Here is a 17796-nt window from a genome sequence, read left to right as displayed (position 1 = left end):
TCTGAGCACTTTATGTTCAAGAGTTACGATGTTCAATATGAAGTCCATTCACAAGTGCCAATTTAAGTTTATTAAGATTAAGTAAGGGACTCAGTTTCTTAGTCACTCTAATCATGCTACCTATGCTTATAGCCACTTGTGGTTAATGAAAATCATACAAAACAATACAAAGATTGAACAGTTTTATCAGTTCCTCATCTCTAATCTTGAAACTAGTTGTGTCTTAGAATTCACATTTGTGAATTTTAGAGAGGTTATATAATCTGATGCTATCTCTTATAACAACTCCAGTGGACCCGAAGCAGCACCCAACCATTAAAATACACAAAGATTTCTGCACAAAGCATATGATTCTTTGATACATGGATAAATGAAAAATTTTCATTAGTCTGGGTCATCTTTTCCTGTTGAATGAGTTTTACTGATAATGATCTGCAGATCTATGATCTGTGCCAATGTGGGATAGACAGAGAGATGGACAGCATCAATGCAGAATGACTGACATAGTTTAGCAACGGTGGGCACTCCAGTTTGGCAGGAATTTGTTTAATTGCAGGAGTGCTTTAAAGTGACAGAACTTTTTGTTGATCAGCATTTACCATAATAGATCTTTTTCTCAGAGTTCTAATGTTTAGTAGAAGAGACGTTCATGAACACAGAAACTGTAAGGAGATAACAGGACACCTATAATAAAAGAGACTGATATTGTTATTAAGGCTACATGGGAGAGGTTAACAAAGGAGAGTACTATACCTTATTGTGGCCATTATTCATTTATCAAGTGAAACCTTGTTAGTTAAAAAACAATTACTTTGGGCAGGGAGTTGAGATGGTGTCAGGTAGCCCGGGCTGGCCTGGGACTTGCTGAGTGGCCATAAATGACACTGAACTCCTGGTCCTTCTACCTTCAGCTCTCAGGTGCTGAGGTTGTAGGCATTCGCCACACCTGATCTGAAAGGATTACTTTGGCCTACACTGTTCCCTTTAGATTGTCACTTACCTTAATTAAAGTTTAGGTTCTGGCCTTTATCAAAAACAATGTGCTTTACTTTTTTTTTTCTCACTACCTTCTACAAGGTGGCAATGAAGCACCCCTCTGCTGTGACTGCCTGCAACCTGGACTTAGAAAACTTAATCACAGACTCAAACAGAAGCATTGCTACACTGGCCATTACTACATTGCTCAAAACAGGAAGTGAGAGCAGTGTGGACAGGCTTATGAAGCAGATAGCTTCTTTTGTATCTGAAATCTCAGATGAGTTCAAGGTAAGAATTTAAACAAGCTTTGCCTTGGTCAATAGCTTGCCTTAACAGTATCTTTTGAGAAGGTCTTACTTTTTGTGAAGTCTGAGCTGTCATTCTTTTCCTTCCTAGATATTGCTGTATCCTATATAAATAGCTTTTATCTTTCTCCAAGTTGTAAAGATGTGTTTTATTCTAAATGTTTTATGAGTTTACCTTGTACATTTTGGTTTGTGATCACTTGAATTGATGTTTGTATGATAAGTTCAATGTTTTCCTATACTCAAACCCAGTTATATCAACATAATTAGTTAAAAAGACTTCCTTTCCCTATTGGAGTGCTTTAGTATCTGTCTTAGTTAGGGTTTTGTGGGTTTTTTTTGTTTTTTTTTTTTTTTTGCTGTGAAGACACACCATGACCACGGCAACTCTTATGAAGGAAAACATTTAATGGGGGCTAGCTTACAGTTTCAGAGGTTCCATTATCATATGGCAAGAAGCACGGTGGCATACAGACAGATGAGGTGCTGGAGAAGGAGCTGAGAGTTTTACATCTTAGTCCATAGGCTGCAGAAGGAGACTGTGTGCCACACTGGACACAATTTGAGCATATGAGACCTCAAAGCCTGCCTCCACAGTAATACACTTCCTCCAACAAGACCACACCTATTCCAACAAGGCCACACACCTCCTAATAGTACCATTCCCTATTTGCCAAGCATTCAAACACCTGAGTCTATGGGGGCCATTCCTATTCAAACCACCATGGTGTCTTTATTTGAAAATCAAATAATCAAATAATTATTTACTACTAATGTGTGAAACTATTTTTCTTTTAATTTTTTCATATTTGCTTGGTATCATGTGACCTTGCTGAATTCCCTTATTGCCTATATTGTTTGAAATTATCTGTATAAATAATAATATCTTGTATAAATGAGGTTTCCTTATTTTGAACCCAAAGATCTTTCCTTCCTTTTTTCTTTCCTTATTAAAACAGCTAGCACTTCTAATAAAGTGCTGAGTACAACCAGTGACAGTGTATTAGAAATGATCAAAGGACAATAAGTTTTAGTGTAAAGAAAGAGAAAGAAGACCATGTCATTCTTTCTTAATGCTCAGCCATATAGCACAAGGGACTGTTACTCTCTACGTAATATGAAAAAAATAAACAAAAGTAGACATATTAAAACTTTGGAGTGTAATAATTGTGTTGCAGCTGTTTGCCAAAATAAATTGGAATGGTAGGGAAAGTGTATTGGTAAGGATAATGTTTTAGAATGGAAGTTGGTAAACTTCTCTAAATGACTGTAAAATAAATACTATAGATAATCTAAGCTCCTGAAATTATCTATTTACATATTCTTTATTTTTATTCTTAATAATTCTTTAAAAACTCTAAAACTGCCGGGCGGTGGTGGCGCATTCCTTTAATCCCAGTACTCGGGAGGCAGAGGCAGGTGGATCTCTGTGAGTTTGAGGCCAGCTTGGGCTACAGAGTGAGTTCCAAGAAAGGCGCAAAGCTACACAGAGAAACCCTGTCTAAAAAAACCAAAAAAAAAAAAAAAAAAAACCCAAAAAATTCTAAAACCATCATAGCTTTCAAATCCTACAAAAATAGAATATAAGTGTGGAACAGTGGCATGTGTCTATAATCCTAATACCTGGAAGGCTGGGGCAGAAGCATCATGAATTTTGGCCAGCCTGAGCTACAAACAAGTTCTAGGACATCCTGGGTAAATAGACTCTTGTCTGAAAAAACAGTCAAGCAGAATGCAACCAAAATTGGGTAGTAGTCTACTGGCTTCAGTTTTAGAAAATGAAAAATGTTTAGAAAGATTGAAAATTAAAGCACTCTAAAAACTTGATGGCCAGGATATGAATTATTAGAAATATTTATTTATCTTGTGTACAACTACTTGTAGAATTAAACAAAAAAAAGTCTAATAAAAGTGATTTTTTAAATACTTGTTTTTATTTTTTTCTTTTTGAGTCAGGTTCTTACTAGGTAGGCTGAGCTGGTCTTAGATTCACAGTCTTGATACTCCAGCTTTCCAAGAATAGAGATTATAGTTGCTGCCAGGTCTGACTAGAAAGAAAAAAAAGAAGAGAGAATCCTACAATTTCACTTTTTGAACTGTGAGATTATTTCAGTTGTGTGCATTACTTATAAACATATTGGGCAAGTTGCAGGTAATATACAAAATGGATAGCAGTCATGTAAATACCAGAGTAAGCAAAACTTACATAGGTATATGTATATGTATTATTTGGGGCTACATTAGTAAACTGAAGAAAAATAAGGAAATGGTAAAGATATCAGGAGAGAAACAAAGGAAGGCTACAAAAGACATGATCAGGCAGGAAAGAGGTATATAAAAGAAATTCAAATTATGGAAATCTTTTAAACAAACTATGAAATAAGTGTATAAGCATTGTTTTTTATAATACTTTGTTAAATATGAATTTTAATAAGTAGTCTGAAACATGCCATAAGAAAGCTAGAAAAATGTGATAATAATTTTAATTGTTAAGCTATATTCTTTAATTGGTAGACTCTCTCCTCATTACTAATTTTGCTATCTTTTTAACCTTATAAAACAAATCCTCATTAAGTTATTTAGAACTCAGTGTACTTTTCAGTATCATCAGTGATTTTCTCAATTTTTTAGTTATTGATTTCTGTGACTGCATGAAGTTTTATAATAAAAAGGGAATTATAAAAATAAAAAGAAAGCCGGGCGGTGGTGGCGCACGCCTTTAATCCCAGCACTTGGGAGGCAGAGCCAGGCGGATCTCTGTGAGTTCGAGGCCAGCCTGGACTACCAAGTGAGTTCCAGGAAAGGCGCAAAGCTACACAGAGAAACCCTGTCTCGAAAAACCAAAAAAATAAAAACTAAATAAAAAATAAAAAGAAGCTGGGTGGTGGTGGCACACGCCTTTAATCCCAGCACTCAGGAGGCAGAGCTAAGTGGATCTCTGTGAGTTCGAGGACAGCCTGGGCTACAGAATGAGATCCAGGACAGGCACCAAAATTACACAGAGAAACCCTGTCTAAAAATAAATAAATAAATAAAATAAACAAACAAATAAATAAAAAGAAACTTTAAAAAGGGATTGATTGCCATGGACTGGCCCATCGGGGGTACCACGACCGTAGGAGAACCAGGACATGGGTAGTCAGGAAGGCAAGGATTCGGCGAATGACAGACAGACAACACACTCAGAAGTGGTTTGAATCTGCTGCAATTTTACTTCTGCAAATCAGTAGTTTATATACAGAAAAGAAAACTTATCAAGTCTTACAAGGAACAATGAGAGCTTGGCAATATTTTAATCACATAATCTTTAAAAAAACAGCAAGCACACAATTATTAATCGGCGCTAGACATATCCCTTCACCCACAAGAACTTTATGACTCAAAGAGCAGTCTGTGATTTTTAAACTTAATATAGTCCCTAGACTTGTGTAAACTTCTTGCAGTTGCAGCTGTGTCCTTTATCTTATCTTAGCAGTTTTTTAGTTTATTATGCACTTTTACTTTTTTGATTCTCATGACCCACTTAGCCAATTTGGATGCTGTAGACCCTCTCTTAGTCTGCCTTTAGTTCTTTCACCACATATCTCTTCTAATATAAAACCTTTTTTACCTGTTGAAATATGGACTCTTGTACTTTTACACCTGTAAGGGGAAGGGGTTCTGCTGTAGTCCTTAAGTTTCCCATGCTGAACTTCCTCAACAGAGGGGCCCACCATCTGCCTCCTATGAGATAACATTTTCAGCCACAAATCACTTTAGTTGGGATTCCTAAAGGATTCCTAGTGGGTGAGTGTTCATTCCTTAGAAGTGCCTGAACTATTATACTTTCTTTATCTAGTGGCTTGGGGTCTTTAAAGAACAGCTCATTCTGCTATATTTAATTAAGATCCATGTCCAGCTTCCCCTTTCCTCCATAGTTCACAACCTAAGCATTCATTAATTTTGACTGTGCTTCATAGATTAATTAGAACATTATCAGAAAAGCAGTTATACAGAACCCATAGCCCAGGGAGCTCATGATCCGTGAAGTACATCTTTTTTGAGAAAGAAGCATAACTTGGGCACTCTGCCAGGGACCTCCAGGGAGCTTAGTCCCGTGGGACACGTATCTCCCATCCGCTATTATGGACATAATTGTTCATGTCACACAGACGACACTGGAGTTGGTGTGGCAATTGATCTCAACTTAGTATCAATGTCATTAGTTGTTTATTATTTTCATTGGCTATATTTTAAGTGTAGACCTTTATGATATTTCTCAAAAACATTTTCCCATTCTTTAGTGCCCTCTAAAGGAAACTTCTCTATCCCCATGTGTTGTTCAAAATATTGGCACAGGGTAGGGCTGTTTAACATCCCTTGTGAGAGAACCTTCCATTGATATCTCTTAGCACCCTGAGAATTATTATAAGTAGGCACCTTGAAGGCAAATTTTTCTCTATTTTTTTCTTGTAAAAGTATAATGAAGAAACAGTCTTTTAAATCAATAACTATAGTAGACTATCCTGTAGGTGATAGAGAAGACAGGGGAATTCCAAACTGTAAAGAGCTCATTGGGTAAATCACCTTATTAATAGCTTTTACATCTGTTACCATTCTCCATTTTCCAGATTTCTTTTTAATAACAAATACAAGAGAATTCAAGGACTATTCAATCCCTCAGTATGTTGAGCATTTAGCTGCTCTAGTACCAGCTGTTCTAAGGCCTGTAATTTTTCTGATGTCAAAGGACATTGTTCCACCCAGACAGGTTTGTCAGTCAACCATTTTAAAGGTAGGGCTGTTGGTATCTTTGAAAGATCAACAGTTTTGCCCTGTTCTTGTACAACTTGAATGGTCAGTGACTGTTCTTTATAATACCTTTTAATAGTTTTCCCAGAAACATACATTAGTTTATGGTTTATTTCTGAGATTGGAGGAATATTAATTTGGGTATTCCATTGCTGTAACAAATCACATCCCCATAAATTCATTGCTATATTAGCTACATATGGCTTTAATTTTCCTTTCTGCCCTTCTGACCCTATACATTTGACCCACCTTGTGCTTTGTTTTACCTGAGATAAAGTTCCAGTCCCTAAAAGCTGAACGTTTACATCCTGAAGAGACCAATTTGGATGCCAAGATTTGGGTGCAATTATTGTTGCATCTGCCCCTGTGTCTATAAGACCTTCAATTACAATGGCATTTATTCATACCTTTAGCTTTAGTCTTTGATCATGTATGGAATTCTGCCAAAATATTCACTTTATGGTTCTCCTGAAATTTTTGTTTTATCTTCTAAATCTGTCCTATTATCTAGAGCAGTATGTGTTTTTGTTTGTTTCTTTGTTTGTTTGTTTGTTTGTTTTACAATAGGCATTAGGTCCTTTAATTGCTCTGGAGAGGAGTGTGACAAGGAATGATTGAACTAAATTTGACATGGGGCCCTGTAAGAGGCTATTAATGCTTTAGGGGATAAGCCAGTTCTCATAACATGATTGTTTCTGCCTGTGAATGATTTCATAATGGGGTGATCTGACCTTGAGGTTCTTCTATTTCTAAAATCCAAGATAAATACAGGTTTAAGACATGACTGAAGACCTTAGTACCCTTTGGAGTATCATAAAGTTAGTAATGAGATGTCTCAGTTACTGTTATCTTTGTGTCTTCAGCCTTGAAGGGGATGGGAATGGCTTGGTATCACAAATTTTTATGCTCTTCTTGAGTGGATTAACCTGCCTCTGTACAAATTAAGCAGGTGACTGGCCCAAAGTTAAAGGAGACAGATACAAGATAAGGCAGATGCCAGGCTTTTATCTTGCTTTAAGTTACCTTATAGACCTAAGATTATGATTTTGAGCAAAAGTAGCTTCTAACTTCTAAGTGCCTATTACAGATCTTTATAACCATAATCATATATAAGATCCATTGTCCTCTTAGATAAACTAATAAAAAATGACTAATATTCATGCTGCTCTTTGTGTTTTTTATGGGGGTGGGGATCGATTGAGGATGAAAGATGACTGACATAAGATCACACTGGCATAAACAGCACAACTGAGACCCAAACCAGTATTTTCTAATTTTATTTTTATCTTATTTGTTTGTTTATTTATTTTTTTTTTTTTGAGACAAGGTTTCTCTGTGGAGCCCTGGTTATCCTAGAACTCACTTTGTAGACCAGGATGACCTCAGACTCAGAGATCTGCCTTCCTCTGCCTCCCTAGTACTAGGATAAAAGATGTCCACCACCACACCTGGCTGGTATTTTCTAATTTTAAATGCATTTCCCCAGCTTACCATTCTTTGTCTTTGTCTGCCATCAAACATTGTATTATATCATTTTTACTAGATCTGTTTTAAATCTTTCTTATTGTTTCCTTGTCTTTCATTGTTGACTCTTTCTGACATCTTTGATTTTAGATACTGTTTTGAATATGAAAAATGTTATTAAAACATCAGAGTTAATCAAAATTAGATAATCACATAGAGAAAAAGTAATTCGTAACCCCTTCACTCACACCATGACAGAAATCAGTACTGTCTGGATTGCAGATTTGATTGTACAAAGCAAAACAATAAGTAGTTAAAAAAAAAAAAAAAACACATGAACGCATCTTCATGACTCAGAATAAAACAGATGTACACATATGTTCATGCACATGTATACTTTTATCAGTCTTGCTCAAGATGTGTCAGGTTCATCTATTGTAGGCAGAGTTCTCTTGTCCCAACTGCCTGTTCCCAAATAACTGGCAGACATTTCCCAAATAACTGACTCGGAGACTTAATATAAATTATAAATGCTCGGCCTATAGCTCAGGGTTATTACTAACTAGCTCTTACAACTTAACCCATTTCTGTTAATCTGTGTGCTGCCATGAGTACCTCTATCCCATTTTGTGTGTCCAACTCCTTCTGTATCTGGCTGGTGACTCCTCTGACTCTGCCCTTCCTCATCCCAGTATTCTCAGTTTGGCTTTCCTGCCTAACTTTATCCTGTTCAGCTATTGGCCAGTCAGCTTGTTTATTAAACCAATCATAGTGACATATATTCACACAGTGCATGGCAGGGTTATTCCACATCATTTCCTCCTTTTTGTCTAGTTAAAAAGGAAGATTTTAACTTTAACATAGTAGAATTATATACAACAAAAACAGTTATCAAGTAAGAATTACAGTTAGAACATCCAGTCTATTTGTATTTGGCGGAATTAGAGAAAATACTCCATTGTCTATCTTACCTTGATGAGTCCAAAGTTTTATACCTAATTTGCTTTCTATCATAACTAAGGAAAACTACAAGTTTAGCTCCATCAAAGACCCCAGAAGGATGAAATGTTACCTAATGACAGGGACTATAAGTTTGACTATTATAGATGACTGTTAGTCTCTATTTTTTAATTATGTTATATTTTTAAATGAGCTGCATAAGCACAGTACCTTAAATAAGAGTAGAGATATACAGCAGTATAACAGAAATAACTTTAAATTTGTATCAATAAACCAAAATCCATACCATTGTAAAATATTTTGAGATTGATAGCTGTTTTGGGGATTAAAGCAGATTTAACAATCTACTCTTTATCCTATTGTTTCAATATCCTCTACTTTTCTTTTCAGAATGATATCCCTGAATCTAAACTTTGATTAGCTTTTTTTCCTGACTATTACTGATAACACCTTGTAACCAACCACCCCTAAATGATAATATCCATAACCTATCTTTTGGGATGTGGGCATAGTTAGTTATCTAGACTGTTTCCTGTTGTTTGTGGGTACTGTTGTCTTTGCAGTACCCTAAAAAAAAATTAAGATTATGGTCAAGTCCTGACTAGAATATTCTATGAGGCTGTATCATCTCAGCCAGCAGCCTTGAAGCTGTTCTGGATGCAGAATTCTGAGGAGATTGTAACAGAGGCATTTTGAAGTGCTGGATCACCTGGGCCATCTGTTTTCATTGGTGTTTGGTCCATTTGCTCTGGAAATACAAAAACTTTTACAGGTAACATACATATCTGCATTAATACAGGCATAACTGTGCATTGTACACAAGTCAGCCAAAGATCATTTTTTTTTATATTTGAACAGGTAAAATATATATCACATGTCTTATAGTTCTTCTAGGTTTATTTCTTTGTGTTTGTAGTCAGATTTTTCAGGGGGTCTTCCTTGATCAACCCTGATTTTCTTCAACCCAGAATGAATCCATAGTCTCTCATTTCCTGTGGAAATAAAAGCATAACCACTCCTCCAAAGTAACATATCTTTTGACTTAAATTTTGAAGTCAAGATATTTTTTAAATATATAGGTTGGTTGAATCTAGCAGTTTTTATAATCCAGTGTGTCTTAGCAGCCAAAAAATTCAAAGACAACACAATAATATACAGGATCCAGACTCTCTGTGTATTTCCCATCTTTAGGTGGCTTATAAAATTTTTTTATTACTCTATTCCTTTTTTAAGGACTTCCTCTGCCCTTTTTCTTTTCTCTCCCAAGCCTACATATATTTTTAAACACATTGTAACCTGTTTAGAGGTTTTTTGTTTGTTTGTTTGTTTCCATCTGAATCTGTCTTTACTGAGTATCTGTAACCTTTTCTGTCTTTATGAGCAAAAAACCTAAACCTGCCGTGCAGCATGCTGGCAGAGCTTGCTCTGGCAGACCTCTCTGTACTGGGGCCCATGTGAGAGACTGCAGGGACCCACCATGCCACTTAGCTCATGGTGGTTGGTGTGTGGCTCCATCTCACAGGCAGCTATTGGGAGACACGTCTCTGCTCTGTAGCTGGCATGACTGTGAGATTAGGAAGCTGTGTTTGGCTCCATTTTTGTTTGTTTAGAATCTTTTAAAGCTTTTTTTAGGTCTTATGTGGATCTGTGCCCTACAGTAGGCGCCATTTGTAGGCAGAGTTTTTCTGTCCCACAGCTGCTCTTAAATAAACACACTAGGGTTTATGTTAATTTCAAATGCTTAGCCAATAGATAGCTCAGGCTTATTTACTAACTAGCTCTTACATCTTAACCCATTTCTATTAATCTATGTTCTGTCCTGAGGCTCATGGCTTTTATCTCTATCCAGTTTTGTGTGTCCAACTTGTTCTGCATCTGGCTGGTAACTCCTCTAACTCCACCCTTCTTCATCCCAGCATTTTCGGTTCGGCTTTCCTACCTAACTTTATTCTGTTCAGCTATTGGCCAGTCAGCTTGTTTATTAAACCAATCATAGTGACATGCATTCACACAGTGTACAGAAGGATTATTCCATAGTAATCAATCACTGCCTCAGTTCTGCTTCTGCAAAGTTATTCCAAGAAGTCCTGTTTGCTTGAAAGGGCAAGATAGCACCCTTAGCATGATTACTCGTGCCTGAGAGTGATTTCTTGGTAGAGTGGGTGTGCAGTGTGTGTGTGTGTGTGTGTGTGTGTGTGTGTGTGTGTGTGTGTGTGTGCGCACACACACATATGTATACATAATTTAAATAAGACAAAATAAATCTGGCAGACTAGAACTAGTAAAGAATTTATATTTGGGGTTGGGGATTTAGCTCAGTGGTAGAGCGCTTGCCTAGCAAGTGCAAGGCCCTGGGTTCGGTCCTCAGCTCTGAAAAAAAAAAAAAATTTATATTGACCTTCCATTCCCTGAATCCCCAGCTTCATCCCTACTCAGCACGAAGCAGCCATTACAGATGTCATCCCACATTCCATTCAAATAGGATAAAGTATTGACACTGAGGAATGTAGCAGTGTAGGCAAAAATCATATTTATACTGTAAATGTGAAAATACAGGAAAATCTTCAGAACACCAGATACGTTACTTTTTTTATTTTGGGGAGAGGAGAATTTGGATATGAGATCATTAATTGGGGATGTCAATTTTTGCCCTCATCCTGAGTCTTGTCATTAACCTTGTGTTAACTTTTCTCTCTCCTTTCCTTTGTCTTTTTTGTGTTTGCATTTTCATTGATTTATATCAGCAAACATACACATATACATTTCATATATTATATACATAATCAGTTTTACACCAGTATCCTCTTTGCCTTCCTTCATTTCTCCACTTCCTGCTAATTTACATCCTTTCCCCAACTATCCTCCCTTCTACTGTCATGTTATGCATGCGTGGGGGTAGTGGGTTGCTTCCCAGTGAGTTTCTTTTTTTTTTTCTTTTTTTTTTTTTGGTTTTTCGAGACAGGGTTTCTCTGTGTAGCTTTGCGCCTTTCCTGGGACTCACTTGGTAGTCCAGGCTGGCCTCGAACTCACAGAGATCCACCTGGCTCTGCCTCCCGAGTGCTGGGATTAAAGGCGTGCGCCACCACCGCCCGGCCCCAGTGAGTTTCTTTAAGGTTGTTTACAGGAGCATGAGCACCTTACCAGTGGCTATACCACTGAAGAAAATGTCTTCCTCCCCTGTCAACCATAAATTGTGAATAAATCCTCAGAGAGGCATGGAGCCCCATGGGCCTCTCTCCATTTTATGACAAGGTATTGATGGGCCCAGTCTTCTACAGATAACAGCTGCTATGAGTTCAAGAGTGCAACAGCCCTATCAAGCCTGGAAGTCAGCATTGCACACCACTCCACACTCCTTGTTCTGACATTTTTTCTGCCCTTGTAACACAGTGTTCCTTGTAGTAGAGCATATCTCTCTCTGTCTCTCTGTCTCTCGTTTGTGTGTGTGTGTGTGTGTGTGTGTGTTAATGAATGAGCCTTTAAGGGGGGTCTTGTTTCTGGCTGTGTATTCAGCCATTTACTCCTAGTACCTTGACCAGTTATGAGTTGTTTGTATTCACTGTTGATCACTACATAAAGAAGACTGTCTGGCCACAGCTGACAGCAGCACTAATATATGGACAGAAACACAGTTTTTAGAACTAGTCAGAAGACTGTTGGTTCTCCCCATAACAGACTTGCCACTATTGTACCAGTGGACTCATCTTTCATCTTGACTGGCCAGTTGGTATTACCTTTCCTTAGTCTTCTAAAGGTCCATCCTTTACACTTATTTTCCTCTCGTACCCCATTCATATTGCTTAATCTAAAAAAAATGCAGATGGCACCTGTTTTAGTTAGGATTTCAGTCGCTGTGTAGAGACACCATGACCACAGCAACTCTTATGAAGGAAAACATTTAATTGAGGCTGGCTTACAGTTTCAGAGTTTTAGTCCCTTATCATCATGGTGGGGAGCATGGTGGCGCACAAGCAGACATGATGCTGGAGAAGGAGCTGAGAGCTCTACATCTTGATCTGCAGGCAACAGGAGGTGAACTGTCTACCATACTGAGCGTAGCTTGAGGAAAGGAGACCTCAAAGCCTACCTCCAAAGTGACACACTTCCTCTTTCAAGGCCACACCTACTCCAACAAAGCCACACCTCCTCATGGTGCCACTCCCTTTGGGGACCATTTTCTTTCAAACCATCGCAGCACCCTAAGAAGTAGTTTCAGATCAACTTTAAAGGAAAACAGACTAAGGTGGCTTCTAAAGAGACCGTCCCTGCTCAGCCCATGGATTTCCTGCATGCTTTCTTACTGTAATCCCATATCCCATAAAAGCCCTTTGTATTCCCTGCATTCTAGAAGATAAAAACTTGAGATGAAGGGGTCTATTTATTTTCTTCAGGGTCCACATTTAATCTTACAAAGTTACCATAAATAAAACATGTACCTAAACATTTCTTTTGTTAAAAAGCATTGACTCCTCCCTTGGAACCATAATTAAAAAGCAGGATGAAAGCCTGGTATCCAAAGTGTGTGGTGTCTTCAGCAGTAGAATATTACTTTCAAGTTTTTAGAAGCTACCAAGGACAATGGCAGTAGTCTATATTTTTTTGTTTTAGAAGTCTCTTGGACCCTCCCTACCTTGATGAAGATGAGACAGACCAAAACTTGCATGTATTAAGTGGAAATATAGATACAGTCATTTTGGAAAACTGATAGTATTTACTAAAACTGAATGAATCCATGCCCTGAGTGTGACCCAGCAATTTTACTCTTAAATATAATTCCTACAGAAATGCATACACAAGACTCATTTTACAATGTCAGATCAAGGAATTAATTTTGGAGGAATCTGTGTGGTTAAGAAAATGACCTCTGGTAGGCAGTGGTGGCGCACAGCTTTAATCACAGAACTCAGGAGGCAGAGGCAGGTAGATCTCTGAGTTTGAGGCCAGCTTGGTCTGCAAAGCAAGTTCCAGGACAGCCAGGGCTACACACACAGAAACCCTGTCTCAAAAAAAGAAAAAGAAAATAACTCCTAAATGCCTGGGTTTAGTTTTATGACTTACTAGATATGTGACTCTCTCTGGCTGCCTCAGTTTCTTTGGCTATACCAAGGAGATGATAATAGTAATAATAACCCCATAGAGTTGTTTTAAGGTATAAATGAAATAATAAAAAGCTAAATGAACCTTAGTGTTAACTACTGCTGTTTTCTGTGTGTATGAGAGCTGTAAGTACTCATATAGAGTGGTTGAATATTGTCCATATTATTTGGATTCTTTTATTTTAGTACAGTTACCATAAATCTTTTATAGTACAAATTGACTAATTTGTTTCAGCTTGGTTTCAGTTTTAGTATTGCCCTTATCATTTTAATTATTTCAGTTTTGATATGTAGAACATTATACTAATCAAAGAAGTACTGATATATTCAGAAGAATATCACTTCTTCCCATATCTCCTCCCGTACTTCCTTATAAGATTTTATTTGCTTGCACATTTATCTCCTTTAGTACACCTTTTATAAATATAAGAGATAAATGCATGTTTCTTGTTTTATTGTACATCAAAGATAGCATACTGTTGTGATCTTTTTGTATGGTGTTTTTCCTTTTTTCAACTTAAAAATAAATAGAAGTCATTCACAGTTTTTGGAAGGAGATATACTTCTTTTTTTAATTTTAATTTTAATTTTTATTTTCAGTTTTTTCAAGACAGGGTTTCTCTGTGCCCTGGCTGCCCTGGAACTTGCTCTGTAGACCAGGCTGGCCTCAAAGTCACAGAGATGCTTAATTTTTCTTTACAGCTGCATAATACCCCAGCAATTGTGTGGAACGTAGCATATTGAACCAGTCTCCTGTTTGGGTAGTGTACAGTTATTTTGTGTTTAGGAACAGTGCTACAATGGATACCCTGGGCATGTGTTTTTCAGAACATTAGATCTGTGTCCTGAAGGCATATTTAGTATGAAAGCTAAATATAATAAATATATCATTCATAGAGCACGCTAAATGCTGCCAGAAGTGTATAAAAGTATTAAGTTTCCCATAATCTTACCAGTAGTGTGTGTTGAGCTATTGTACTCTGCCTACCCATTGTACTCTGCCAACCTTTTGGATGAGAAATGGTGTTTCAGTGTGTAGCTTTAATTTGAATTCTGTTTTTTGAGGAAAATTAAACATCTTTCCCATTTGAAATCCCTGTTGGTATGTTTGCATCATGTTTGTGTGCAAGTATGTTTGTGGACTGGGTCCACACGTGCTAAAGCACATGTGTAAAGGCCAGAGGACAACCTTGAGTGTCAGGCCTTTCCTCCCACCTTGTTTGAGGCAGGTTCTCTGTTTGCTACCACACTCACCAAGCTAGCTTGTCCACTGCAAGCTGCCTGGGATTCTCCGTTTCCTTCTCTCATCTCCCTGGAGGAGCACTGGGATTACAGATGCCCTGTGCCCTGACTTGGTCCTCGCACTTGCTGGGCATACCCATTGATCAGTCTCTCCAGCGTTTCTACCCACCATCTGCATTTCTAAAGGTCACGTAAGACCTCTTTGTGAGTTGTCTGTTGAGGTTTTCCACCACATTTTCTACATTTTGTTTTTGTTTCTCGGTTTTTTAAAAGACTTTTTGTATGTTAAGGATACAAACATGAAACGTGTTACTAATTTTTTTCTCCCAGTTTTCCATTTATCTGCTGTATTAGAATGGGTTTTGTAATGCATAAGTTTTGTTTTTGTTTGTTTTCATTTGGTTTGGTTTTTGATGTTATTGGGTTTGTTTGGTTTTTTTGTATAGTTATAGTTGTCAGTCTTTTTGTCCATTCCATTTGATTTTTAGTGATTGTCAGAATCCTTACCCTTCAGTATGGAGGGATTCACTCATGTTCACTTCAGATACACTCTATACTTTTGTTTTACTCAAGTCCCATATGTGCTTGTTTTTCCTGTTCTGTATACTTGTTTGTTTACCTGTTTGTACACCACTGCCACACAGTTTTTAATAAGCTTTGTTGGGCCCTGTTAGCAACTGTTAACCCCCCATCGAAGCTGTTTTATTCTTTTCCTAGCTATGCTTGTATGTTTGTTTTCCTTATTAAAATAAAGCTTCCTGATTTCATGAAAAATTTTATTGCCATCATATTAAATGTGTGTATTACCATAGAGGAGATCAGGTATCTTATTGTTGTTGAAAAATCGTAACCAAGTACGAGGAATGTTTTTCAACTCCTTTGACTGTTGCGTGTTTTTCCATAGGTGGTGGTTGTACAGGCCATTAGTGCTCTCTGTCAGAAGTACCCTCGAAAGCACAGCGTCATGATGACTTTTCTTTCCAACATGCTTCGAGATGATGTAGGTAGAGACTACTTTTTAAACATAGGAGGTTGAACGTTCTCTTAAATTCCCTTGATTACTGTTAAATATCAGTGTTTTGTTGTTGTTGTTAACTCACTTCTACATGGTTTGTATTTTTATTTTTTATTCTTTGAAAATTCAAGGTATTTTAATCATGTCACTCCTCACGTCCTCTTGCACTTGCTCCAACTCAACCCAGGACTTCCCATTAGTATTTTAATGTCTTTATCGTATATTAAATATATTTCTTTCTCATTTCTGTATGCCTCTCAAATACTACACATAATTCCAATAACTGTATTATCATGGCTATTTCTTTTTCCACTTGAAGGCGAAAAAACTTTGTTGTTATTGTTATATTAAATAAAGGAAGTTAATTGAAATATTGTAAGCATGAATCTTGAAATACAAGCATTTCTTTAAAAAAAAAAAAAGGTCCTTAAAATGGGGATAGGGTAGTGAAAAATATTGAAATATAAGCATTTCTAAAAAAAAAAAAAAAATGTCCTTAGAATGGCAATGGCAGTGGTGGTGGTAGTTGGTGTGGGGGAGAAAGTCCTAAGAACAGATGGCAATTTTATCTTCTCTTTTATTAGGGAGGTTTTGAATACAAAAAGGCCATTGTGGACTGCATAATCAGCATTGTGGAAGAGAACCCTGAGAGTAAAGAAGCTGGTCTAGCCCACCTCTGTGAATTCATTGAGGACTGTGAACACACCGTTCTGGCTACTAAGATTCTACACTTACTGGGCAAAGAGGGCCCTAGAACTCCTGTCCCCTCCAAGTATATCAGATTCATTTTTAATAGGGTAGTCCTGGAGAATGAGGCTGTCAGAGCTGGTGAGTCGTTAGAACACAACTAGTGATGTAATTGCTGGTCTTTAAAAAGATGTAATTCAAGAGGGTAGGAATGAAATTGGAAAACGAAGTTACAGGTGTGCTGTGATTTTGGAGGAAACCCAGGGTCTAGATATACAGCTCTTCCTTTGTGTTCCAACTTCCATGCAGATTTTTGCCTTATATTAGAGTCCTACAGTCCTTACCTTTCAGTGTAACAGGAACATTATAGTGGTACCTCTTATTTGTTCATTAAACCGATAAGTAAGATTATATATAGGATTTATGTATGGATGTGTCCATATATACATTTTAAGTGATTCTAGTCTAATAAAGGTAAATTGCACTGATAGGTAAATTCTCCTGCAGTCCTGTCTCCCATTAACTCCTGACCTTATCCTTACACGTCATTTCTAGATCTACTCAAAGAAGCCATCACTAGAGTTGCCTTCATATGTTCTTTTCCCATTTTCTTCTTTGCTCAATAAAATTTTGCCCTCTTTAAATTTTTGTCTCAAGTTACTTTTTTAAATTATGTACATGTTAGCTGGAGAATCAGACTATGTAATGTTTTTATCTTAGTTTACATCTCAACTTGATATACTGTTGACTGACTGTTAATGAAACTCTCTTCCCTTGATTTTCACAGTGTACTTCATTTTTGTCTCATTCCTTGGTCTTATTTATAGTCTTTCTTTCTAGTACATTAATTGGCCATCCTTAGAATTGTTCTATCACTGGATACATTCTTCTAGATTGTTTTTGGAGCTCTATTGATAAACATGACTCCCCTGAATCAGTGTCCACCATCCACCCCCAGATGTCACGTGAAATTCATACTAATCCAAACTGTCGTCTTCACTTGATCCTCACTCAAGGCAGAGATTTAGGTCATGGCTTTGAAACCTCCCCATCCTCACCACAGTCCTGTCCCGTTTGCCTCTGTCCTGCCTTCTTCACTCTCTTAGTTTCTGTCACTGATTCCAGGGTTAGACTTTCATTCATTTCTCATCCCTAGCCGATCTGCTTCTGGTGTCACAGACACTTTGTTTGTTAGTGAAATATGAAGAATGGACATTATAAGAACACACATTTGGACTGGAAAGCTGACTTAGCAGTT

At 37.3% G+C, this 17796-nt stretch overlaps 1 protein-coding gene across 2 annotated transcripts in view; it reads left to right on the top strand.

Annotated features, from left to right (window-relative positions):
• Copg2 (COPI coat complex subunit gamma 2) overlaps nucleotides 1–17796 on the top strand; it is a 123742-nt gene that overhangs the window by 66218 nt on the left and 39728 nt on the right. For both annotated transcript variants that reach the window (XM_052719304.1, XM_052719303.1), the window contains 3 exons: nucleotides 1078–1266; nucleotides 15741–15836; nucleotides 16436–16679. In XM_052719304.1, coding sequence (XP_052575264.1) covers nucleotides 1078–1266; nucleotides 15741–15836; nucleotides 16436–16679 — 529 coding nt within the window. The remainder of the gene's footprint in view (nucleotides 1–1077; nucleotides 1267–15740; nucleotides 15837–16435; nucleotides 16680–17796) is intronic.

The sequence above is a fragment of the Peromyscus californicus genome, unplaced genomic scaffold (assembly GCF_007827085.1).
Source record: "Peromyscus californicus insignis strain IS unplaced genomic scaffold, ASM782708v3 Scaffold_6__1_contigs__length_162567912, whole genome shotgun sequence".
NCBI classification, from domain to species: Eukaryota; Metazoa; Chordata; class Mammalia; order Rodentia; family Cricetidae; genus Peromyscus; species Peromyscus californicus.
Note: the sequence above shows the minus strand (reverse complement) of the source record. Positions and strands in the feature narration are given on the sequence as shown.